Genomic DNA, 26,151 nt, shown 5'->3' on the forward strand with positions numbered 1-26,151 from the left:
CCACACAGGCTGCAGCCATAGCTGTGCCGACACTGCATGAATAAACAAGCTCGTGTCCATGAAGTTTTTTTAGATAAAAAGACTACCCTAAGCGTATGCCATCCACCACCCAAGCAAGTAAGATTTGTGTATCGCCTCATCCACGTTCTACTTACATGCCTGACTTAGCAAGGCTGGCTCTCAGGAGGTGGGTGTACCAGCAGCACAATTCTCTAGCCGTTTTGCATGAGTACCAGCAGCTGTACAGTGGGACCTAAAAAAAGTAAACCCTTTTCCCTCATGCAAGTAATTTTACATTCCTAAAGAAACTTCAGGAAAGTTTTGCTGTCTCCTATATGGGTGGGTATACCTGTCTCTGGAGCACAAAAGAGTACAATGTGCCACTTTGCCACACTGTGAAATGCTTTTGCATGTCATGCATTTCTTTTCCATCAAATACTGTTTGGTTCACGAACCTACACACTAAGGTCACACTTCAATATGCAGATTTTTCATGAGATAAAGATGAAGAAGGGAAGAAACCTTAAAAAAATACTGATCATCATCTCTTGCCTTCAAAGATTTTCTTGTATTCAAATCAGCAGTGACTTGGTACAGTACTCCATTCATTTTGACACACTGTAAAAAAAAGATTGTCTGGATTTTTTCATGCTTGGATTAGGTGTACATCATTGACTGACCTCTCAAAAGGTATTTTACAAATGCATTTGTGGAACTGCATGTAAAGAAAACTGTCATGGTCTAAAAGGTAAGTGTATGCCTTAAGTTCAGAGTCTGTCAGCTTCTGAAGCAAAGAGCTGACTTACTTCACAGCACTTCACTCATCAGCGTATCAGACTAAATTTATTGAAATGCAAATTAAAGCTCTAAGCATGCTTTATCAAATAAAAAAAAAGTTTTGCTACAAGCCGCATAAATGTTATTTTACAAGCCTGGTAACAGCAAAATAATACAGGGCAAGCTCCTTCTCTTTAACCAGTCAAATAAATCAGCAATACTGAGGTAAAATTCTGGGAAACTCTTAGCTCCTCCTCACAACCAGCTGAAATGGAGAATTAAGACAGATTCTACTTGCTGTAGGTTTGTATAGTCCTTTGCATACAGGCATCTACACCCTCAGAATTTAGTGCTTTAGCTGCACAGCTCCAATCAAACTGTGGGCATTAAAAATATTTTTAATTCTGTAGATCAAAAAAATGAACGCAGTAATTATGCAAAGACTTTACATCTCCACAAAGACATGGTAGACATTAAACTTACCGACTTAAAGGAAAATAATCACTTCAAAGCACTGCTCTCCTTCCTTTGCGAGCTCCACTTAGAAGTTACCTCCTGACACTGCCCTTCACTTTGTTAAACAGCTGTCATTATTTTACTGAAAGCCAAAATTAACTCAATTGTTTCTGTTTAGCAGGACTGTCATGTTTATAACTGCAAAGCATCTTGGATATGGTTCCCCAAAATCCCCATCCCACAAGCAGCCATAGCATGACGCATACTTGTTCCTCCACACCAGAACTGACTGGGGACAGCCTGATCTAGAGGCTACGCCTGACAGTCATCAGGTTAAGCACAGGAGGAACAAAGCCGGCTGTTAGTAGAGGTGCCTCTCTCATTTTGGTGCCTCCCAGAAGAAATGATACCCCCGGCACAAACAGCCTGCCGCAGAAAGCAAGGAACAGCTGATATAACTTTTTTCATACCTCTCCAGCCTCTTTCCTCTCTTTTTCACACTAGAACCTGAAAGCAAAGATAAAAATGTCCATCTGCCCTGGGTTTCAATCTACTGTAGAAAGAAATGGACTCATTAGGGTAAGTTACAATCTGGACTCAGATTTATTTTCTATGAGCAAAAACTGGGTCTTCACAAACCCCAGATTTACATCTTTGTCAAAATCACCAAGTCCTTGCTAGAGCAATGGAACTGATGTTTTTATATTCCATGTTGAAGTTTCCAGGTGACTGTGTGTGTAGCAGGTAAGCATTTAGTGTTATACTGAACAAAATCACATCATTTATTCTACATGTGAATTCATTACTTACCCTACCTGGGAAATTCTGTTCCATAGTAAAGCAATTTTCATTAAAATCATAAACCCAATTGAAATGTCCATTCAAGTTTTTGTTTTCTTTAGAAGTGCATGGTATGCAAATACACCACAGCTTGAATTCACAGACAGGTTATCTTGGTGCTGCAGACTGTCTCCTGATATCAAAGCTGACTACAGAAAGTCTGCAAGTAGCACCCAGTGCAAATATCCTGCTTTGAAGGAACTCTGAATGTAATTTTTGATTTCTTTGAATGTACTCTGAGTATACTTTTGCCTTCATTATTTCTCCAGCTTTAGGAAGACTGGCTTTTTGAATAGATACAAGAGGAGCAGCCCGTATATATTCAGTCACTAACTAGTATGGGGGAGTAAGGTACAAGCTGGCTCAGTATGAAGTTTTTCTTTCCGTTTGTACTGAAGGAACAGGAAAGGTGTTCCACTTGGCACAAAACCAGTCTCATTTATGAGAGGGTACATCACACCGCACCTGGTCTACCACAGTTCTGGTAGCTCACTGCGTGCATTTTACCTGGACAGAGCACCAACGATCTCCTTATGCAGCAAGGCTTAACAACTGCCCATGCTTCTCCGTTTGCAATGCTGCAGAGTTTGTATAAACCCACATGCTAATATCAAACCTTCTGTTATATTCAAAAGGAGTGGAATCAGGTATTGTACATCTCCGCTGAGAATTCTGTATTGTAAGCAGATGCTTATAGAAGACAAGTATAACCTTCCATGGACCTCCTCTGCATATAAAAGGTTCGATAGTTTGTACCAAATACCTAAACACCAAGCTTACCAAAAGCAGCAACGGAAAACAAAATATTACCGACTGCTGTTTAATGTGACAGATGAAAACATCCTTATGAGTGAATATTGACACAATTCATCTTTTAATGCACTTGTAATTCAAAAGCATACTAAGGATCCTAAAGCAAGTTCCACCTGAAAAACACAATAGCAGGTCACTGGATTCCAAACGTTCTTTATTTTATATTCGCTGCCATAGAAAGTCATCAAACAGGACTGTCATCAGTGTTACTGGGAAAAAAGAACATGGTTTTCCTTCTCCTGAAGGAAAGATGTCCTGCGATTAAGATGTACATTAAGAAGTCAGTCCAAAATCCTGGTGTTAAGTACAAAAAGCAACGGTTTGAATTATAAAATACTGTATATACAGATAGAAAAATGTTTCAGAAAGTGCTCCACAAAGTTTCTAAACTTTCAAGGGCAAATCTTCAGCAGGGTAAATAGGTTGTTGTCTTCGGAGGTGAGCCATCAGTTCATTTGAGCAGAACGTCTGAATCTTTATCTTCATTATATTACAGGTAACGCAGGCTTTGATTTTCATCCCAGCCAGAGGTAACATGATAGTCCTAGTGATTAAGGTGTTTTTTCCTGGAGCTATTAATTTAACAAGCACGCTCTCTATATATAAAAATGTAATTTCAAAGAAATTTATACAACAGCTAGACTTTATAAAAATAGAGATCTATAATTTTACACTGGGAATTATCCAAGGCAGGTTCCCATTTTCTTATGTTTTAACCATTAGAAATTAATTTTTATCCTTTGGAATCTCATCTATGGCTAGAGTGTAAATTAATATAATGTGAAGTTACTAGCTGGTGAAGAGAGTTTCAAGAATCTCATTCTGTGGAGTTTTTTGGCCAAAATTAACAAACCACTGCATAATGCAATGCTCATCTTGCGGTGCTGGACATGTTACACAGTACGTATCTACTTATTCCAGAATCTTGACCTAATTCAGTGTTAAAGCGCAAAAAATATCTCCAACCAAAAAACCATCTCCATTGTCCTTACTGTGGAAGAAAACCCAAACCCAAATAAATAAAATTAGACAATATTTCTATTTCTGTACTGCGTTAACTCTTTACTGTGTAGTGGAGGCAATAATGAATAATACAACCATGTCATGAAGGAATGTAAAACTGAATACATACTGGAAAAAAACCCAGATTTTTACATCTGTGTGTATACATTTTTTATATATACCTATATATATCTACATTGCAGTTATAACTGTCACCTCACAAGAGAGATTCAGTGGACTGAACAATCATCTATAGGCTTCACCAGCTGGAGTTCTTCAGGAACAACTGGCTTGCAGCTTGGACAGCAGCATTTCATTCTTACGGCATTCCTGTTAACAGAAAGTGAACAGAAGAGGAGGTAGTTGCTCTTAACTAGTTATTTCTTCACATCAGCAAAACTGAACCCTTTTATTTTGAAAGTTCTCCAAAATGGAGTGAGTGATGAGCTGAAGATAATTCCAGTTCATCCAGGATGTTATTCCAATGGTAATATTCATTAAACACTGTGACATTCCAGCCAAAAGGAATGCTGCTTGACCATTTGTCTTAAGTTGTTACAAGTAGCTAAAGCAAATACACATTTTTACTTGGAAGTTGAATAAATCTGCAATTGACGTTACTTTTAGGAGATCTGGAACTTGACTAGATAGTTTTCAAAGTTAAGTGTTCGGGGAACACTCTAGGTTCAGAAATGTATTTACCTAAGTACGTACCACCTGTTTTCAGTACCATAACCATGACTTCAATGATTTCGAAGGACAGCAAGGTTGAGTAGAAGTTCCCTCACAAGGCAGTGGAAGAAAAATGGCTTACTTATGCCCCCCAACAACAACTGCAACTTCCACCTAACTTCTGCAACTAGGACACAAAATTCTGTGTATCAGAATAGTAGCTGAACAGTCCCTGTTATTCTCCCAGAGTACTGTCCGAATGGAACAGAAAGAAACTCTCCCAGAACAAATTATGAAAAGATGTTTTTCCTCAAACATCTGAAGCCAAATGACAATTCTGCCTGACAGCACTACTTTGTCATTTGTTATCATGGAGACAATAATTAACAGAAGCACATGATTATGAAAAGCTCAGGAAAGGCTAAATCAATGAAGTGTTAAACAGTGCTTTCACAGTAGTTAAGAAAACAAGGCTGGTTCCTAAAGGTATTTATAACTACTGAGACTCCAGATTCCCTCCTTTATTCACACACATTGCCACAACTCTTTGCTCCAATACTTAACTGCTCATAGATCTCCAAGAGATTCCATCTGGAAACCTAAATATACAACTTGCTCAGTAACAAATTATCCTTCCCCTGTAACATGGAAGGGTGTTAGTCTATCAGGGAAAAAAGGATTTCCAGAATTTAATTCAGAGTCCAAGAATCATGTGGAGATAATCACAAAGAGACACCATAAACATGGTGTGATAAATGTTCTATCAGTATTAATGCACAAGTCAAGCCAAAATGGGTAACTGAACACTTCATAGTTTACATTAGCAAAAACATTCCTACCTCTTTAAATTCTTTCACTGTTTTAAAGTAAAGCCTCTGTTTCTCTAGAAGCTCTAAGTATTCATCATTCAACTGGTCTCTTCGCATTTTATTTTCTTGCTTCTTCTTTTCCATCTGTTAGTGTACAGGAAGGATAAGAGACGATACACTGCATAAGGAATACACACACACACGTATATACTGCATAAGGAACAACTATCTATAATAGACAAAGGGAGACAGATGCTTCATGAATTAAACCCCTGGCTTGCGCTTCAAATGAGACAAACATTTAGGCCAGATCTTTAAAAAAAAAAAAAAAAAAGAAAAAGAAAAAAGATTAGAAACCTAATGCTGAAGTCTGAGTACCAGTGGCACTATAAGTATCATTTAGAATTAAACTAAGGCTCACATCACAGAAATCTTGCTCACTGAACAATCCTACTGCAATGATGACACAGTGAAAGTAATGTAAAAAAAAAAAAAAAAAAGAAAAAAGAATAAAAAGTTTTTTTGATGCAACACTGAGATCTTGTTTTAGTTGTGAGTTGTATCAAACCGAGGGCAGAAGACATCTTTGCCTTCCTATGCAATGCTGTATTAGCTCAAGACGCACACTTATGTGGTCTTACAAGAATGTGTCTACTTCTGTGGTATTGTAAGAATATCTTATCTTTTCTCTTTGTGCCAAAAGTTGTGTCAAACATAATTTAAACCCCTAAATGTGAAGGGGATTGGTTCTTACTATATAGAACAGACTGCTTTCCTCTCCAGGGTAGTTCTAATGAAGTTCTTCCATTACAGCATCACGGGCAAGTTTGCTGCTTGTCTAAAGAAAATGTTTTCCATCCCTCCCTCTGGTGCCAGGGCACAACCCCGTAAGAAATTCCTGTTGCATTCCTCTCCCCCAAAATTATTTCTGCATTCTCTCTGACAGGCTTTCACCTCCTGAATTTTGACAGGGAAAAATGCAATTCCAAAACCTGCAAGAATAATGTAAAACTCAAACATGCAGGTAATTCCACAGCAGCAGAACTTGTTGCATTTCTAGATTTATACATCAGCATTGATCGTGTATGATTCTTATACCTAAAAGAAATGAGCAGATGCCCAACCTTCTCTGGGTATGAACACTGCTAACAAGGTAAGTCTCCTTTACAAAGCCAGCTGCTGTCTAGAACACCAGGGAATCTCTCCTAACATAACTCATCAGGGCCAGCAGGTTTTTAAAGTTATGCCTGAGGAAGAAACAGCATCAAATGTGTTAATGCAGAAAAAAACCCCCAAAACATTATCACATGCATCCCATTCCTTTAAGATGAGGCTAAAACCAGCATTGCTGAAACACTTAGGAACTAAATTCTTGTAAAGAGGTAAGGATTACCACCCTTGGATAAATTGCTTCCCTTATGCATTGACTATGACAAATCCCTTGACATACTCCTCCCTCCTCTGTCCTTGGACAGTCTCATGAATATCTGTAATCACACTGAACTGCTTATTCACAGGTTACTGGTCCCCATAACAAGTATGTCCAATTTCTCCTTAGGCCTTTTATGATGCGGTTACAATATGATGGGCTTTGAAAACTGAAACGTCTCTTCAGGCACAAGGTCTTCAGGGCTGTACAGAAAACAACTGAAGTGGATGCACTTTTAGGAGTGAATTGTGAAACTGACTGTGAGCACTTCTAATGCACTTCAGACAGAAATCAAATAGGTAAGACCAAATCATCACTGGGCTGAATAATCCCTGCAGTATACAACTAAGCCTGTCTGTCGAAAGTCACCCAACAGACATTTCCTAGGGGAAGAATAAGAAAACCTTCCCTTTTGCTGCACAGCTGCTCCCCAAGGAACCAAGCAAACTGTTAAAACTTTCTTTGCATCCATGTGTTATCAGTATCTTCACTGGCATTGAGAAATCAACTGTCAGAAGGTACTAAATGATTATCTACCCCATCATAACATTTTTTTCTCTGAATTGAGAATGAACTTAGCTTTCTCATTCAGAAACTTGTTTTTCTCCTTAATTGTAACTGCCACCTTTTGCTGATCCAGACACCTAAAACTAGGAATAAAATGTCACTTGTGACCTCTCCCACAATATGCCAGTGGCCAAACTGCTAGTGCAGGAATACAGCACAAGCTATGTGAGCTGCCACTGCTTTCAGTAATCATCAGAGATGCTGAAGTTGTATTTTCCCCCAAAATAATGAGCCATCTCACATTATAGCTCCCATTCACTTCCCTCTCACAAGAAGCATCTGAAACTTTTGATTCCATTTGAGAACACAGTAATACAGTCCAGAATGATTTTATGAACTTCAAAATTTGCAAGAGCCCACAGTAAGTCTCAGCAGAGCTCTCGGTCTGCTTTCACTCCTTGCATTTGCTGTGCTGTTACCCACTTCTGTGTGCGTAACAGAGGATAAAACAGAAAACAAAACACTGAATTCCTGGACAGTTTCAATTTGGGGCGGTTGCTTGCTGCAGCAATTGAAATAACGTCATTCTACCAAAAGAAAGAAATGTAACTACCTTCAAGCTCATCTTCACTAGTCAGAATTGCACTGTTCAAAAGTATTTTCATAATCTGTTTGATGCTGAGTCACTCATTATGTCAACAACCTTGAAGACAGAAAGATGATCCATACATACAACCACCAATATCACTATTCTTTCTGCTGTCAATTTGTCCTCTCTGAAAATAAGAGGTCAAGCAAATAAAAATAATTCATTGCAAAAAAAGGCAATGAACTAGCCAAACACAGCAGTCTATAGTAAACGTCATATTTTTATAGTAGAGTTTATTAGGGAAAAAAGCTTTATAACAGCTTGAGTTGCATCCCATTCTGGTTTTTCTATATACACATACTTATATTTTGTACTTGAAGTTTCTGTTTAGCTATCGGGATAAAAAGAGCCCAATACCTGGACAGACCACACTTTCAGTACACCCTCTAGTATATATTGAGTCACGGTCTATCATACTTCCATTTAAACTCAAATAAAGAACAGCTATAATCCACTACCAAGAATTTTCTGGCTCTATAGAGAAAAGCATCTCAGAGCCCCCTTACCAGACTTGAGAAACTATGTATATGTTCACTTATGAAAATAAAAGAGTGAAACACCACAATAGCTACAAGTTACCAACTACCATTACCAAGTACTTAAGCCTATTCTTTGTGTGCCAATGTGCAAAAGCCTGTAGACAGCTTTATGTGGAGCAGCTGCTGGACCTCATGCTTGCACTGCCCCAAGTCCACTGAGGCTGTGCTTTTACAGAACAGCCCCCAAATGTTACCAGAAACAGTTTTGTCTTCTCTGCACGAGCACTGGGGCTCTGCTGACCCACAAACCCCCTTCACTTGCACCACGGACACAACACGCTCACCAGCAATGCTTTGCCTTTTCTAATAAAAAAGAACAGAAACACCTGAGTTGACTCAACGCAGCATCAGATGAGCCCTGCGCCCGGGCCAAAGGCAGCTGATGGCTGGGACTCTGGGAGGTGCTGCTGACCCTCCTCAGCAGCAGAAAGCAGCTTCAATCAGCTCCAGCTGCCTGAGAAACCGTGCCTGGGACACAGGTCTGACTGCACCCGTGCAATCCAAATGGAAGAGTTCTCACTGACTTCAGTCACATACAGCTGTTTCAAGTATCTAAATCACTACAGCGGCAATAGTGAAGTTAAGGGGTATAAGCTTCCTGTCAGCAGAGAGGTGTTACAATACCTCTTTTCTACTCTATTCGTTACAATTTTAGCAGTGAGAAGTTTCTTAAGAATGTGAAAAGAAACAGTAATTGTTAGTTGCTTGCTTAATTTGCACCTCACGTAGTGGATTTCTCCACGCACAGGCTTTTCTGAAATTAACTCCCAAGTTCTGGCAAAGAAAGTGAGAAGAATCTCAGACCTTCATTCGATTCTGTTTGATGCCTTCTACAATCTGCTCCATCTGCCGTAAAAACTGCTCACGAGAACCAGAAGATGCCATTGCTCTGGAAAGAAAAAAGGTAACAACTGACAGGGATGTGGGACAACACGTCATCTACAGCCGTCTTGCATATTTACCGATGTCCAAGAAGTCACACTGCTGAGTGCGCTGTGTAACAATTCATCTTTTTAATCACTGACTTCAGGTAACAGTGCAGCTCTTCCACTGGTATAAACTATCAAAGAGGGGAACAGAGACTACAGAGCTCACCAGAAGTGTTCTCCCTGTCAGTTAAAGTCTGTTCCTTTCTCTCCTATGTTGTACAAAAAGAATTAGCTATTAACTAACTAAAAGCACAAGCTTTTAAGAATAGCAGCTGTCGTGAATATCAAGAAAACTAGGAGAAGACTAGGAAATCAGAAAATACTCTAAAAAAAATGATTTCCTTAACAGGGAGAGCCCAGATGTGGTTTTAGACTTGTAACACGTCTTAAACATTATGAAGAAAAATAAATCAAAGAAAATACAATCATCCCCGCACACCCACCCAACAGAAAGCTAATCTAAAACCCAGCTGTCAATTACAGCATTGGTTTCTACTGCCTAGACAGAATCAAAAGAATCTCATCACTGAGCAAAACAAATCTACAATCCCTGCTGCAAAAGAAAAACATCGGAAATAATTACAACAAAACCCAGTAATTAAGTTAAACTTTTAGATATCACAATAGGGGAGGAAAAAATTAAATCATAAGAATATTGAAATTTCTGACCAACACAGGACACAAGAAAAAAGAGAAGCTCAGAATTTCACAGCAGAATTATAAAAAGATGTAATAGCAAGAATTGTTTTAAACTATTAAATCACCACCTCCTCCCCCATGACACACCTGAACTGTACTGCTGTGACAAAAATTCATACTGGACTTTTTCTGAAGTCAAAAAACCCCAGAGAAAAATAACCGCCAGTTGCACCATAGATGGATCTTTGACCTCAAACTTCCCAGGGAACCATGATTTTACGTAAATACTTCACACTATAACAAAACCTTTAAATATAGGGTTAGTTCATAATAAACATGTCTTGAAATATGTCTGAGCCTAGTGTTTTGTAACTAATGTAATAACCACAACTTCACAAAACTGAGAAAAATATTTAAATTAATGCCAGGAAAATGATGACTGAATAATTTCTTTCCACATCTGCAACTGAAGAGCCACATATTAAAAACATATGTTGGCTATAGAAGTTAGGCATTTCCAAGTCTGTGATTCCCCAAACATTGGCTTAAACAGAGTTAATAGGAGTTTACGTTCATAAAAACTTCCAACAATTTTAAAGTCTCTATAACTCATGCCCACTGCCATTTTTCCAACTAACTGTACTACTTATTGCAACTACCAAGAGAAAAAGGACCATTACTTACTGATGGAAGTTGTCATGAATAGAATTCAGTAAGTTAACCTGTGAATTAGAAAGAAAAAAAAAAAGAAATACACATTTGTCCTTTCTGGTATGAGATTTCAATAAAATGAAATTTAGTTTAGAAAATTGACTACGTAGATTTTGCTCTGACAAGCAGCCAGTTGTATGAAAAATCACCATGAGCTTTTTCAGAAGAGAAACCACAATCCTTTCATATTAGTAAAATCTATCCCAGTGGAGGGGCCACAGAAACCAGAAGCCTTGGACCACAACTGAGATTTTTAGTTTCACTGACACCCAATTACACCACTGAGAATTTTCTGGTGTGATGACTTTCCAAGCTAAAGCAATGAGGTAAAATGGTGTATAAATGTGTTCAACATGTGTTGAAACTTGACATATAAGTAACTTAACAGGTACTCATCCAGTGCTCAACAGTGACAGTGCACAAGCATATGTTGTGGCTGTTAGGTTTGCGTAATTAGTCTTACTTGTAGTGATAAGGCAGAACTGTTTCACTTAGGCATATCCCTGACTTATGCTTACAAGCCAAAACAGGATAGCAAATGCAGAAATATATTTTAAAAACCACCCCAAACAAACAAAAACATCCCACAAAACCAAGAACTAAGCAGTAACTCCTCACTGCCCAAACAAAAGAAACCCAGATTGTATTAACAGTACTGAAGATGCTGGTTTTGAAGCTATTAGCAGCTTAGCTCTGTCAAGAAGCTGCAACAAGAGCACCAATCTAAAGCAAAGCATTGCATTGGAGAGGCAAGGGGGGAGAAAAAAACCAAACAAACAGACCACCACATACACCCCAACTTTTGCTTCAGAGACTGGAACCAGTATCTCCACACAATACCATAAAGACAACAAGCATGCCAGGAACGGGTGAATTTCTGCACAGTTTTCATTGTGCAAAAGAGTTTTAAAGGTTTCCAAAGAGCTATGCATCATTACTCACTTGGCTTACACGTATTTTACAGGCTGTTACAAGATTAACTTCTAAAAAATACAGAATAGCATTTCATGTGTATGGCTTCTCTTGTAAGATCCTAACACTGCACTGAATCAAGACAGAAACAGCGTCACAGAAATATTTTGTTGCGCTCCCTATAAACTCCTCCAACTGTTTAAACTAAATGTGGAGCATATTCTATTAACCACCTTGATTTTTTCTTGCTTTCTATAAATTGCAGAGAGCACTAAAATTCACCAAGTAGCAATTAAAGTGATTCTTTCTTGGTGTTAAATACTTCTTGCAAGACCTGTGGTTAAACCTTCCAAGCAGTTTCTCCTTTTGATGAATATTTGAAAGTGTTCTGTACTAAGCAAACCTAAGCGTTCCAAACAGAATCAATCATTTGCCCCACTGCTACAGAAAGCTAAACTGCTTTCTCCCAAATCTAAAATCTTCCGAATGAGACAGTGACAAGCACATGCATGGCAGAATCTGTAGTTTTTCCTGACCTTTCTCTGAAAAATTCAAACAAATTCTGAACAGACTCAGAGGCAGCTAAGATGCTTAAGAATTCCTGTTACTCAGAAGAAAGAAATTATTGCATGACCCATCAATATTTGCTAAGTCCACATCCCTGCCTCAAGGTATTTCTTAAATGCATGCTTATTGTAATGTAATTACAGTTTATACTGCAAAACATTCTGTCATGAAAAGTAACTGCACAACTACTGTACAGTAAGAGTGCTGATGTCTTATATTACAAACAGCAAAACTAGCGTATAAATCCCAAAGGCATTCTATAAAAAAAGCGTTTAAAAGTATTTTAAAAATTAATCTTTCACAGAATACGATTAACAGCTGAACTACACAGACACCTTTCATGTCAGAACTACAACCTTTATAGCCAAAATCCCACTGTATAACAATTCCTGCTATTGTTATTTTAACGCAATTATGCTGAGTGTATTTTATGAAAGGGGTGGGGGGCAGCAGAGGGAAGACAAGAACTAGCACAAGAATATTCCAGAAATCTTTATGAGGCACAGATGCCAAAGGCATCTTTTGTACATTACTAGATATTATAATTAAGGTTTCAGCAAGTAAATATTAAGAGCAACACAAGGAAACCTCAACTGTATTATACATTTAACAAAGTTAAGACTGCATCAGAAGATATTTAGACCTCTCTGGTGATTGACATGAAGCTAAAAGAAGCTCTTGATCTAACAGACTTAGGTAAGGCATTCGCCAGGACCACTGCCAGCCACTGTACCACCCGCTCCTGCACAGGCACGCAAGTTTTGCGGCTAGGGTTCCAGAATATTCACTATGTAACTGACATTACATGGTATCATCACTGTTGGTTTGATAGAAATAGATGCTTGAAAGAAAACTTTCAAGGAAAATTCATAATGGTATTTTTCAGGAGATGAAAAAGTTACACCACTAATTCCAAGATAATTTGAGTATCTTAGGGACCATCAGGTAGGCACTGTCTCACCTTGAACTGAAACCTCTCCCAGAAATTAGGTAAAGCACATGACAAATTCACCCCAGGTTAAACTTTGGTAAGATCCTGCTTTGTACTGCTCACTGACCTAACTAAAAATATATATACATATATGTATATACACACACACACCCCCTGCCCCAATAAAAAAAGCCATAAGGCTCAATTCAGCATAGAACTTGAGATGGTTTTACATATATTATTTACATGTGTTGTTGAATCACTTAGGTCACAGAAGTTACTTCTGAATTTATGGAGATGCAGCCTGAATTCTGACAACATCCATAGAACAGTATAGTACTTTTCCACAAAATAAAAGAGCCAGATCTACCCTGACACTGCAGTCATACCTTAAAATACTTCTATCAGGGTAAACTGGGGAAGGTCTAGAATGCTAGCGTGAAAAAAGTATTCTGGGTCATGGGGGTTTTTTCATCATCCTGGCCTCCAGAAAATCTGTAAGCAGCCCAGCTTTGTATGTTTGCCATAGCAAAAGGTACTAAGTTCTGCACAGAAGTAGAACATTGGTGAGCTTTCCAGCAGACTCAGATGGAGTACTTTTTAAGGTTTTCAAAATGGAAGCAAGGATACTGTACTCAGTTACTGTAGAACTAAGTAGGAGAGTCAGGAACAGATGAAGGAGGGTTTTCTTCCCCAGTGAACATTCTCTTGTACATGCCTAACATTATTCTGAAGGGCTGCTGCCCACCAAAAGTTCCTCCTGCTCCCCACCCCCACCCCCCAAACTACCTCTCCTCACAGTTCTACCACAGGTACAGTACATGCAGCATAGGTTAAGTGTTCAAAGAATATTTCTGTATTTAAACCTACTCCTTCAACAAGCAACTGACAGGATCGCACACCCTCTAAAGAAGCTACATAAATTAGTGACTTTTTTGAATTGGAAAACTGAAAACTACCTAGCACATGTATTACAATCAGCTGCTTAAAGGAACGAAATGGTTTGCATCTTCAAAACCAGGACATAAAGTGTATTTACACAGTCAGAAATGTGACTATTGCTTGTTTCACAAACTAAAATATATATAAGTAATGCAAGCCTAACTAATCGGTTCTTATTTTATTAGGACAAACAGAAGCCTGAAGTATCAAAGCACTATGTATTTTAAAAGTAATTTCATAATTTTTTTAGAGTCTTGACTGCTCCTATTTCTCCTTTACTAAAGTCACATGCTTGCCATTGTATAAAAAGAAAATTGCAATATCTTGATTAAGTCATCCCCAAGAAAGATGTGAACTCTATGTAGCAGGAAGAGAGGGGATGGGAAAAAACAAGTGACTTTCATGAAAACTACTCTTCTGATCCTGATGCAGTAGAATCACCAGCAACTGTAGCGTAGGCAGGCTCAGACCCCAAGAATTAACTCTAACGTTGCTGACAGCTGAGCAGCTGGAATTTGCTCTCCCAAGTTACCGACTGTAGCATTGGTTCAGAATAAAAAGATGATGACCAAAGAGAAAAAGAGGGTAATTTGGTCCTGCGATACCAAGACAGATATCTGCTACTCAAAGGTTACTCATGTTTTGTGAACACAATGTGCAGTACTGTACTAATAGCACTTCTTTTACAACACAGACCATTTCCCCCTCAACAGCAGAAATATTCTTATGAATCAGTTGTTTCATTTTTACTTAAAGACTGTTAACTCTACTCTGACAGGACTGAATATAGGTGAAAGCCAGGTAAGAACTATTTATCTCCTCCACAGCCTGAATATTTAGAAAACAGTAATAACATTTTCTTACCTCCTTTTCCAAATATACTTTCTTATCATCCAGTGTATTATAAAGGGTAAAGAACTGCTTCGTTTCTTTGTGAGTTGCTGAAACTGCAAACAAAAAGAAGGGCAGAATAATAAAAGAGCATGAAGTGAAATGGAATCTGTAAGAATACTTCATAGGCTTTATATAACATACTTTCCACTATCAATAACAGAACACACTCTTTAATACATTCTAGAAGAATATTCCCCCGCATGTAAATCTCCAGCAGGGTTTGCAGCTATCAGATTTTATGAGAACTCCACAGCTCAGTGTTTAAATTTAGCCTCAACTGCTGACAGACCTTTATGTGAACATACGCTGGCACCATTAGCTGTGCTTCCTTACTACTGTCTGTTTCCCCCTTCCTTCCTAAGCTTCACCCTTACACCATACAGTCTGCTGTGCTGCTACATTATAGTACCTATTTCAAGTTACACGTGTGCAAGATGCCCAAAGCAAGCTTTTACTGTTTCAAAGCCTTTTTTCTCTTCTTACAGTTTATTCATGCTGAAATAATACTGTCTGGCTTGGGTTATGATAGCGGGCGTTGGTCATAGCTTGGTGGGGAAGGTGAGGCTCAGACATACATTGCCTTTGGGCCTACAAGATGATGACTGATACTCAAATCTACTAAGTATTCATCTATTCTTTCATTCTTCAATGCCTAAGGACACCCAAGATATTTGTGATTCCCCAAAAAAGTTCAACAGTGAAGGACAGCTAGCAAAAATTATGGTTAATATGTTAAGCACTGTCTAGAACCACTGACCTGGAAAAAAAGTATGGGTTAAAAAAGATAAACCAGAGTGAAATCGTGGTCATTACATTAAACTATAAAGGTAACAAGTTGCCATCTTTAAATAAAATCTCTACTGAACCGATGCGCTGGACTAAGTTTTTGAATGGAACCATTTACAGACAGCATGACCTCCTTCCCATATCACAATGTCACTAAACATCCACATTTTTAAAGAAATCCTGACCGATTTGTGCAATTCTGTTCTCCAGCTGAAGCCCAACAGTAACCCACAGCTTGAAACCAAATCTTTTAGTGACAGAAATCCAGCAGTGGCTACTGCTGCAGCAGCAACACGTTCGGGACTAAAGAGGTTTCTCATTGCCACAGTACGATTGTGACACATGGTATACACATATAGTAGCCTCCACTTTTACATTACTGAGTACCAGGAGCAGGAAAGCACCGAGGAATTCCGGAATGCTTGGGATAGGTTGACAAGTTAATAAGGGCTGCTCTGCATGTTGCACAAAGATTCTTCCAAGGGCTGGAATCAGGCTGCTCCTTGAAAAACTGCACGAGCACAAAGATCACCAACAGGCTTACTTCAGGTGTGCTGTCTTAATCAGTTTGGGTTTTGCTGGACTGCTGCCAAATGGAAGAGGCCTTTCCCAAGAGAAGAACCTTCTCTTCCCTTTCTTGCAGCCACTCTGGTAGTCACAGATCTTTTATGAGTGGATTCCACACACCAATTCAGAAGAAAACTTTTCAGGATTTCCACCAAGTTAGAAAGTTGTGCCAGCTTATGGAGCCTTACGGGCACACACCACGGCCCACGTAAGGCAAGACAAAAAGAAGAGGAAGGAGGAGCCAAGAGCCTCAGTTATTCTCTTACAACCACAGCTTAATGTTTTCAAGGGAGGAGGATCAGTTAGGTCAAAATTAAAGCACAGAATACTGGCACCTAAAAGCATTCCAGTACAGAATCAGAGGTTGGAAGGCATCACTGAAGATCACAAGAAGCACCCCTTGAATCGAAGTTAAAAAAAACCCCAACCAAACAAAAACCCCACACAAACCAGGTTGTGGCAACTCTGAAGATGGCCTGAATCTGGCTAAATGAAAAGCCTCCAAAAAAATACCACCATTCACAGAAAGACTTGCTAGAGATTTTCAGCTCTTATTTCCAAAAGCTCAACCTGTACAATGCAGGTTCCTGGCCACAACTGAGCAGTGTGTTATCTAAGTTACTACACACATTTTGTGCTACAGAAAACGAAGTCCCATAAAATTCAAGGCACCTTAAATCTACACCCAAAGCTGAAGAAGTCTCTTTGACCTTATCCCTTCTGTACTTCGTATATAAATGAAACCTCCATCTTCTGAGCAGGTAGATGCTCTGACCATAGGTTATTTGTCTGAATTCTCTTAGACATGACAGAGAAAGCAATCTATCGGAAATGTAATGCAAGACAACAAAACTGTCTTTATAGCTGGACTTGTTTAAATAAACTGCATGGCACATAAGAAGCAAAGCCGGGGGAAGGAAGTACTGGACTTGTATTCAGTTAAGTGCATTATTCTCTGCATTGAGTTAGACACCATACGTGGCAGAGAGCACACAGCTATGTCACTACAGATGCCTCTCGCCAGGCCAAGGGATTTGAATCCAAGTTAGACAACAATTTAGAACTGCTCAACCTTCAAGAGCTTGGTTCACACACATATTTAATGAATGCAGAGGTTCTTTAAAACATTTGCTAGTTCTCCTTGGTAGAAACTTTTTTTAGCTTATGCTAATACACAAGCTACATTAAATATACACCAGCAAGTGTACTGGTCTGTTAACAGTTTAACGGAACAATCTTAAAATTGTATTCAGTTTGCATGTTCAGTAATATCCATGCACAGCAAACACATATCTATCCAAAAAAAAGTCAGATGAGCACATTTTCCCATTTTGTAACTTCTTACCAGACAAAAAAAGAGCTAAGGACTATTTGTACTCTGATCTTACCAAGATACCGCAGGGTATTTATAAGTAAAAAATGAAAGAAAACATTCTCTTCAAGAAATTGCCTTTACTTCATAGTTTTTGACGTAGTGTGGTCCACAACCACGTATCTCATGTCAATGAAAACAATGAAAGCGAACTAATGCTAAAAGCAATTAATTAAACACAACTCAAATTTACAGCAACCTCACTTGTAAATGGTTAATTAAGGACTTCCTAAACACAGTGGTCATTAACCTAAACGACTGAACCTGTTGCAGACAGTTTACTCCAGAGATTTTGTGCATCAAGTTCCACCCTTAGGAAAATTTTATCACCAGCTTATAAAACCTTGAAAATAGGGCGTATGACATGGATACCAAAAGACCCTTAAAATAGCACAAAATTAGCAAGTGCTGTTGTTACATGCCATACGCTCAAAATGAAACGGCCCACCTTTCAGGGCTTAAGCCTTCAGCAGGATGCTCCTTGCTTGATATACATACCTTGACTGTAAAGTTCAATAAATCTCTTCTGATACTGCGTTAGCTCAGCTCGGCTGGGTACTTCATCAATCTTGCGTTGTAAAACGGCTATTTCTCTGTTTCTTCGTGCCTGAACAGAAAGTTAAGAGGGGAGAAAACAAAGCCTCTTCTTGCTCTCTTCTTAAAATGGATGAAGGCCCCCCACACCTTGCCCCAGCAATACCTTGTTACTACATAATTTAAGAAAAAAAAAAGCGCATTGGCTAAGGCTCAATTTTTTTTTCCTAATTGATTTGTGACAAAAAAACTTTTTAAGATTAGAAAACAAAAAGAAGTATTAGAAGTTACAAGATAAGAAAATTGCCAATAATTTTGTACAAGTAAATTCACAGACTTACTCACCAGTAACAGCCGGATCTTTTGAAGTTTATCTTTCTCAGTTTTGTACTGCTGTTCTATAATCCTGTTCGGCTCCTAGAATTTGAGAGCCCGATACAATTGTGTATTAGAGCAGCATATGAGGGCTGTAGTGCAAAAATGTGCAGACTGGGCTTGTTTTCTATATTTGCCTGTCTTCTGTTTAATGGCTCCCACAGTAACACCACCATTTGCTGTTATTTTTTTAACAATGACTCAGAATCTGCATTAAAAACCTGACATCTTTTACTGTAAACAAGTGCATTTCGCTAGCTTTTAAACTTTTGACATTTTAGCTTTTAAGATTTGTCACACTTTAAATGAAAATACGTATTGGAAGATTGTCCATACTCCTTGTCTAAATGTTTATACTTTGATTCAGTGGCAGGGGTTAAGGATAAACATAGTCCAGGACAGAACATAAACCCTCCTCTGAGAAGTATTCTAGAATCCTGGATTGTGGACTTTTAAGATAATTTTTTCTTGTCTAAAAATTTAAGATTTAGGTTTACATTTTAATTTTTTCATGCTGTGTTCAGAACGACAGCAGTATCATGGAACCTGTAATCTACCTCATTTCAGAGGCATACATGTATCAAATATTTACCCATTAAATACACAAGTCATTCAAGCTTTTCCTTTTCTGTTCATTCATTATTCATTGCCATCAGTGTGGATGCACTTGTGTTAAAGCCTAACTTCTGACAGCTGCTCATGATATGCGACGTACTGAGCCACTGAAAACCTGTGCTTTCATCCTTCAACAAAATCCATTTTTAGGGGGGGAAAAAAAGCCACCAAAACAAACATGCTTTCCAAAGAAGGCCTGTTTTTGTCAGAGCTATGCACTGCTTTTAATACCCAGAGATTTTCCTCAGGTACCACAAAGAAAGTAGTAAAATGCACAAAAAACCACCCGTGAGTTAGCCCCATGGATTCTCCAAGAATAATGAAGAACATTACAGCTATTTTCAGTCTACTGTATTTCTACGACTATTAGTCTGAACTGTGGCTCTACCAGGGGGGAAAGAACAGATTTTTTCAGAGATTGCAACAGATACTTTAATGCTTATGAGTACATTCCCAAATTCAGGACCTAAACCAACATTTTAAAACACGCTGAATATAGACATTTGCTATTACCTGTTCCTCCCCATTTTCCACTGCCTCAGCTTTCAAATTCTCAATATTTTGTTGAAGTCTCTCCATTTCTTCCTTTAAAACAAACAAACAAATTTATGCAGCTTTTAACTGAGACCTATCTTCCTAACAGGGGAGAGCAGGAAGCTTGACAACATACACCTTGAACAAAATTGTGGAGCTGACCACACACTTTATATTTAAATTTGTGAGATTAAACAGCATTCCCTACTTAAGGGTAAGGCATCCATTACTACTCATTACATAGAACTGTCTGTTTTTATCAAACATGGGAACAGATTTATTTCTCTCTTTCAAATATACTAGATCCAGCTTAGACAACTAATGACTGACATCGAAAATGAGACTGAAGAAGCAAAGGAGTATTACAACAGTAACAGCACGACACAGGACTGCAACATATGGCACTTCTAGAAACGAACAAATCTAAAATTACTTGCAAGGTAGTTTCCACTGCAATCCTTCAGAGATTTCCAAAGGAGTATGTATGGGAAAACAAGGTTCCTATGCTCAGTCTACACCTCAGGGCACCACTTCTTTTTACTGCTTTTCGTTCTATTAAATCCCATCCGTTACCGTTTAAACGGTAGAAAATGAAAACTATTCTCTCCAACCGTATTTCTAGTCAGTCCATAAATACAGCAGTAAACAGCAAAACAGCTATTACGCAGTAAAACTGAAACACGCCCTGAAAACTGCAATAGCTTCATCTCAGTCTTGTCTTTTTTTGGTGTGTTGCTCCAAGGCTAAGGGCCTTCAGGAAGCCCGCCTCTTGGCACTGCACCTCCCCTCAAGTCAGTGTTGGCTGCATTATCCAAGAAGAGACAATCCATTCCAGGTTCTGAGTAGCACAGGTGGGTATCTAGTACCACCTAATAGCAAGTTTAGGTGTCAGTGCTCCCCATCAACCCGCCCTGAGTTGCTCTCAGCAGAATGGTAACGAAACCAAGGAGAGCCACAGCTGTGACCAGGGTAAGGCTGATCCGGCATTCCATGTTTGGGAACTGCCCTGTACGACAATCTCAGGCACAACGGCACATTGAAGGCCACAGAAACTCAGATGCCTTGGCAGCCTTCCTTACACCTCCCTGCTCCAAGGCAGGGGGCAAGTCCAGCTAGTTGATCTAGTTCCAACCTTCTTGGTCTTCAGCCTTGTTGCAGATACAATACACTGCAGAACTGAGCAATTGTCCATAATTCTGCTGCAAATCAAGCCGCGGGCAATATTCAATATAAACCTGGAACTACCAGTAAACACACACAACACAACAAATTGGGAAGAAGTATAATGCTTATTTACCAAGTTTTAAATGAATCCTTACTTAAGAAACTGAAACTTACCCTACAATGTGCTTTGAACTCTTGCTCCTGGCTTTTTAGGTTTTCATTCATGGCCACCAGCGCTCGCAGACTCTGTAATAAGCTAAATTTGAAGATCTAGTAAGACACATTAGATTTTTACTTTCTAATTTATAAACAGATGAGAACTAAAAGACATTTGTCCAGCAAAATCTGTGTAAATTAAAACCCCAAGTATCACCACTGATATACAAAAGTCAAAATAAAAATGTAGTATTACACAAGAGTATTTTGATGTGTTTGCTATGTTCTGGCCTCATTATTGTGGAGGTTTTGAGAAAGACTCCTGTTTAATTTATGTGAGCTGAAGGCTTCCAATATGAAGAAAATAAATCAGGAAGGCCTCATCTACTTGTCAAACGTGTCTAGGGTTTTTCTGCTTTAAACACCTACAATTATTTTCAACTACAGATCGATACTTTTCATTCTGACTGAACACTATGGTAATATTTTCCTGTCTTTAGAAAGCAAGCTGGAGAATTATTTAATTTTTAAATTTTAATTATTAAGGTTGACAAAGCAAGAAAAATTCAATGATTCATTTTAAAACCACCATTTTTCAGAATTTCACAGGTCACAAAGGAAGAAACTTACCTAGAATCTGCTTGGGATTCTATTGTTTCTAAGGCTGCCAATTCCTTGTCCAGCTTTTCACTGTAACTCTTAACCTAAGGGTTGCAATTAGGAATCAATTGAAATACACTTCCACACATAAAATATTTCAAGGTACTTAGCATTCCCACACCATGCGATCAGTGAGTTAAGCTGTCAAAAGCCTTCACCATTTAATACATCACTCCACACACAGAGCTTCTCAAAAATGATTCTGCTAGAATCAGTACACAGAAAACCAAAGGATTACCTCTGTTAATGTCTTTTTTGCTTCTGTACATTTTGCCTGCAGATCAGTACATTTAGCTTGCAACTATTATGAAAGAGAAAGAAAAAGAGTTTGATTCTGTATTCATGCCAATTACACCTGTAACAGAGAATAGCAATTTTTGAGCTGTTAATAAAGGTTGTCTATTAAACAATACACCAACCATCACAAACACCATCTTTTCTTGTCATCTACTCTAAGAGCATTCGATTACAAGAATTCTGGTTGAATATTTAATTAACAGCAGCAAACATGTATTAGGTCCCAGAATAAACAGCAGCTTTTCAAAGACAGATGTGAACAGAATGTGAACTTATTAGACAGGATCTCTCCTAAACTGCTCAAAGTTATCGAGCCCAGTTATACTGGTCTGGTTTCACACTAGGCTAAAGAAAAGAGTCCCATTTCATACTTTTCCAAGTAAGTCAGGGTGATTCAAGACTTGCATAGAAATGCCATGGCACCATACCACAGACATGCTCATAGCAAATAAGCAAGCTGGTTTATGATTTTGTGTAAAGATGGGAAGTCTAATAAGGCAGTTAGCAAAACACCACTGGATATTTCACTTGTCCAATAATTTATAGAGGCTAATTTTAGAAGAAAATCCTTTTTTAAAGTCCTTTTATAAAAAATAAAGATTAAATTGCAAATCGTAACAACAAAAATGGGACATGGGTTACAGAAGTAGAGCAGAAGTGTTGCAAACAAAGAAACGCACATTTTGGTTTCTGTTCCACTTTTTTCATGCTGCTCTTCACAACACAGAGCTGTGACTCATCCCTTTCCACAACCAAATTTATAAAAAGACAGCTTTTTTCATTGTTTTCCATATTTTTCACCAGTAATTCACCAACAGACTGAATTATAAGTAGGTGGGCAAACCCCAAAACAATTATAAGCCTGCAGTCCACATCTCACGAACACTGACCTAAAGATTAAAGAACTATTTGTTATGAGAACTCTTGCCAAAACTTACTGCAGTACCAAAGCCAGAACTTCAAACATGTTTTAAAAGTGGGGTCTTGACTGTCACTGATTTCAAAAGCAGTCTTTGGCAAGTGGTAAAAAAAAAATAAAAATAGTTTAGCCAGGAAACTTTTATTAAAGTGATAAAAGGATTATATTTGGGTTATAGCTGTCAGTACTTTTTTCCCCCACATGAAAACTCAGCACTGAGACATATGTACTGGAAATAGCAACCCAGAATTAAACAGCTCTTAACTGCTAAAATGACAAATAGCATGATAACAGATTCAGAAATACTTAAGTTTTCCTGTGGATTATGAAGTTTGTTTGGCAGTTAGAAGAAGATCTGTAATAAAGTAATGACTGCATCAATTTTGTGTGGTTTACAATGTTTCCTGCCCACCCCAAACTGCTTTCTTCTCAGCAGTAACTGGAAAGCAAGCAAATACATTCATTCATACGCCAGGGAAGCCGGTAAAGGAAATTACTTGCACCAGGCACGAAGATGTAATCCAGTCAGCATATATCTAGTTACAGGCATATTCTGTATTGCTAATTCAGTAGCCACAATATGCTACAATTCTCTAGAATGGGAGCCATCTGTTACAGAAAAATGCTTTTGAACATTTCAGTCATTGAGGCTGCATAGACTTTGTCAGATCCTTTCTGCTTTCCAGATCGTAACAGCACAACACAGAATAGCTGCAAAAGCCACCCACAACTGCTAAGCTCATTTACCAGCCTCTCCTACTGCTCAACTAGGCAAGAAACATCAAGGAAACAGCAGGAGTGGGGAACTGTGCTACTGCACTTTTTCGTTGTTTGAAACCTGAGCTAGCTGTCACAGTTTCCTTAATGCTACTCTTCCTACACAACCGTACCTGGGTTGTCCTCCCCAAAATCCTGCTTGAGCCAACTGCCTCCAAGAACACCAACTGTTCTCCCAATGCAAGGGCTGTGGTGCAGTGTTCTGGTACTGCACTTCTTTAAAAAAAATTCAAACTAAGCACGCTTCCAGTATGCCTACATACTGACTGCAGAAAAACTGCAGATGGATGTGAGCTGGTGGGCACAACCAAAAGCTGCAGAACTGTACTAGAATATCTTTGAAGTTGAGCAAGCTTGCCCCTTGTTACAACAGGGCAGTGTTTAACACTTGTCAGTCATGACAACAAAGCATCTTATCTGGAACAAGTCTGCAACCTGCTTAGCTCAGAGCAGATGCTGGAAGAGCCTGCATCTGTCTCCATTCTACAACATACACCCAGCACATCTGTATCTCCCTCATATGCCCGTCTCATAGCCATCGTGGTTTAGAAGAAGAGTTGATGTGTGACAGAAACACACTGCAATGACTTAGGATACACTGAACATCCTCTTGTTTTCCCTGCACTCCTGAAATTCCAAAGATCTCATTCTGCAATTTCTGTTTCTACTTCAGGAAAAACACTCAAACCAACATGGGAATTCATGCAGGATTTAACTCTCTGTAAGCCCATATTATGATTTTGGGAGCCTGACACATCAGCCTGAATTTAAATGCTAGGTATTGTCAGTATTTTTTTTTAATAACAGTCAGCATCTTGACAAGGCACCAAAGTTATGTTTGACATAGACATGGAAAACTCGTATTACCAAAGTGTTAAAAGAATACAAACTCAAGTGAAATAAATAAGTCAATGTGTATTTAATTTCAGTATATTATAATACTTCCTAGTATTTCACTCTAGAACAGGGAGAAATTGTGACAGACATGGTTTACATTCAACATACAGTGCAACTAACAGTTGTACAGGGTTATTGACTATGGAAAAAATGCCATTTTTAACAGATGAGGCATACCAATAGGGCAACACAAGAAATGCATCAGTTTAAGAAGAACAAAAAACACCCCCTTGTTCAGCATGTTCCAAAGGAAATGCGTTCTAATATTTACCACTTAAACTGTCATTCTCTACCCTCTGAAAATTCTTCTTTGTGCAAAATAAAGTAAGAAGAAACTGCACCAGTTCTTCATAAAGCTTTTATTAAAGTTGGGAAAAAAGAAGAGAAAAAAACACAGAGCAGGATAGGCAATTAGTCTTTCCAACTTTTTGTGCATAGGTTTTATTTCTATAGCTTTATTTAAACTTAGTATTACTTGAATGCTAGCCAGAGATTCAAAAACATATGCCTTACTGAAGAGTTCACAGCATATGCTTTACTGAAAGGAGATTTAAGTCTTGAAGGAATAAATATCCTTTAAATAGAAGACTTTAATGTACTGTTAAAGACTCTTCTAAAAGTAGAATTTTAAAAAAAGTCAGGTCTAGTAAGTGGCTGAGGTTAAAAATCTGGTGCTGCCATAGTTACACCATAGTAGGTAAGGCTTTCAAAACTACCATTCTTCTACCTCTGTTGTTTCTAAGACTGAACACTCTACTGCCTCATAAAACATGCTATACAGCGCTATCTTTTGGAGCCCCTGTACCCCCAACATTTAATAGGCAAAACCAGTCAAGATGTAAGGCGTTAACACATTGCTGACAAGAGCAGAGCAAAACAAAAAACAGATGAAGGCTGCTGGAGCAGCGCTGTACTTGACAAGAGTATCAACCACAGAAGTCAGCCACAGTTTTTCCTCAAGTATATTTGCTTTTGGCAAGCTCTTCCAATTACGGACTCTGATGCACTATCTTTTCACCAAATTCTGCAAGCTAGAGGTAGCATGTTGCTGATTACAGCAGTATGCATAATTAAAAGCAACATTTCATTAATGGCGTAACTTCTCCACTTGTTCTTTTCTAGGTTTAAATGGCAATAGCACAAGTAGGTTAAAACACAGGAATGGTGGTTCTTGCTCCTACTTACAGAGTATGCGCACAAATGCAAGAGCCTTTGCTCCCCTAAAATAAGTGTGAAGATGTGAACCAAGCAGTGACTGTGTAAAACCACCCCCAAACAAACAAGCAAGAAAAAAATCCCACCACAGTCAGTTCTGAGACAAGCTGGCTCATATGAAAGACAGGATGTAATAAAAAGCCATTTCTAGCACATTATAGAGTAACCTCCAAAATTGTTTCTTAAAATCATGGAAACAGCCCATTCAACACTATAGCTAAGTAGTCAAATGGAGATACTTCCTCTGTTTTTCTCCAAGACAGGT

General features: G+C 38.5%; 1 protein-coding gene across 3 annotated transcripts in view; it reads right to left on the reverse strand.

Moving 5' to 3' along the window:
- Window positions 1-3,019: 3,019 nt before the first annotated feature.
- Window positions 3,020-26,151, reverse strand: part of CCDC93 (coiled-coil domain containing 93) — a 51,284-nt gene continuing 28,152 nt past the window's right edge. The window contains exons 11-21 of one of the 3 annotated variants that reach the window (XM_037397125.1): window positions 22,020-22,082; window positions 21,752-21,825; window positions 21,140-21,221; window positions 19,781-19,852; window positions 18,623-18,694; window positions 18,242-18,350; window positions 14,989-15,071; window positions 10,746-10,783; window positions 9,298-9,382; window positions 5,400-5,513; window positions 3,020-4,218 (exon numbers count right to left, since the gene is read on the reverse strand). In XM_037397125.1, the coding sequence (XP_037253022.1) occupies window positions 4,165-4,218; window positions 5,400-5,513; window positions 9,298-9,382; window positions 10,746-10,783; window positions 14,989-15,071; window positions 18,242-18,350; window positions 18,623-18,694; window positions 19,781-19,852; window positions 21,140-21,221; window positions 21,752-21,825; window positions 22,020-22,082 (846 nt within the window). In that variant the 3' untranslated portion in view covers window positions 3,020-4,164. Of the gene's footprint in view, window positions 4,219-5,399; window positions 5,514-7,918; window positions 8,009-9,297; window positions 9,383-10,745; window positions 10,784-14,988; window positions 15,072-18,241; window positions 18,351-18,622; window positions 18,695-19,780; window positions 19,853-21,139; window positions 21,222-21,751; window positions 21,826-22,019; window positions 22,083-26,151 lie in introns of those variants that run through there. The other 2 variants (XM_037397123.1, XM_037397124.1) reach the window with 2 other exon arrangements.

The sequence above is a fragment of the Falco rusticolus genome, chromosome 8, assembly GCF_015220075.1.
Source record: "Falco rusticolus isolate bFalRus1 chromosome 8, bFalRus1.pri, whole genome shotgun sequence".
Taxonomy (NCBI): domain Eukaryota; kingdom Metazoa; phylum Chordata; class Aves; order Falconiformes; family Falconidae; genus Falco; species Falco rusticolus.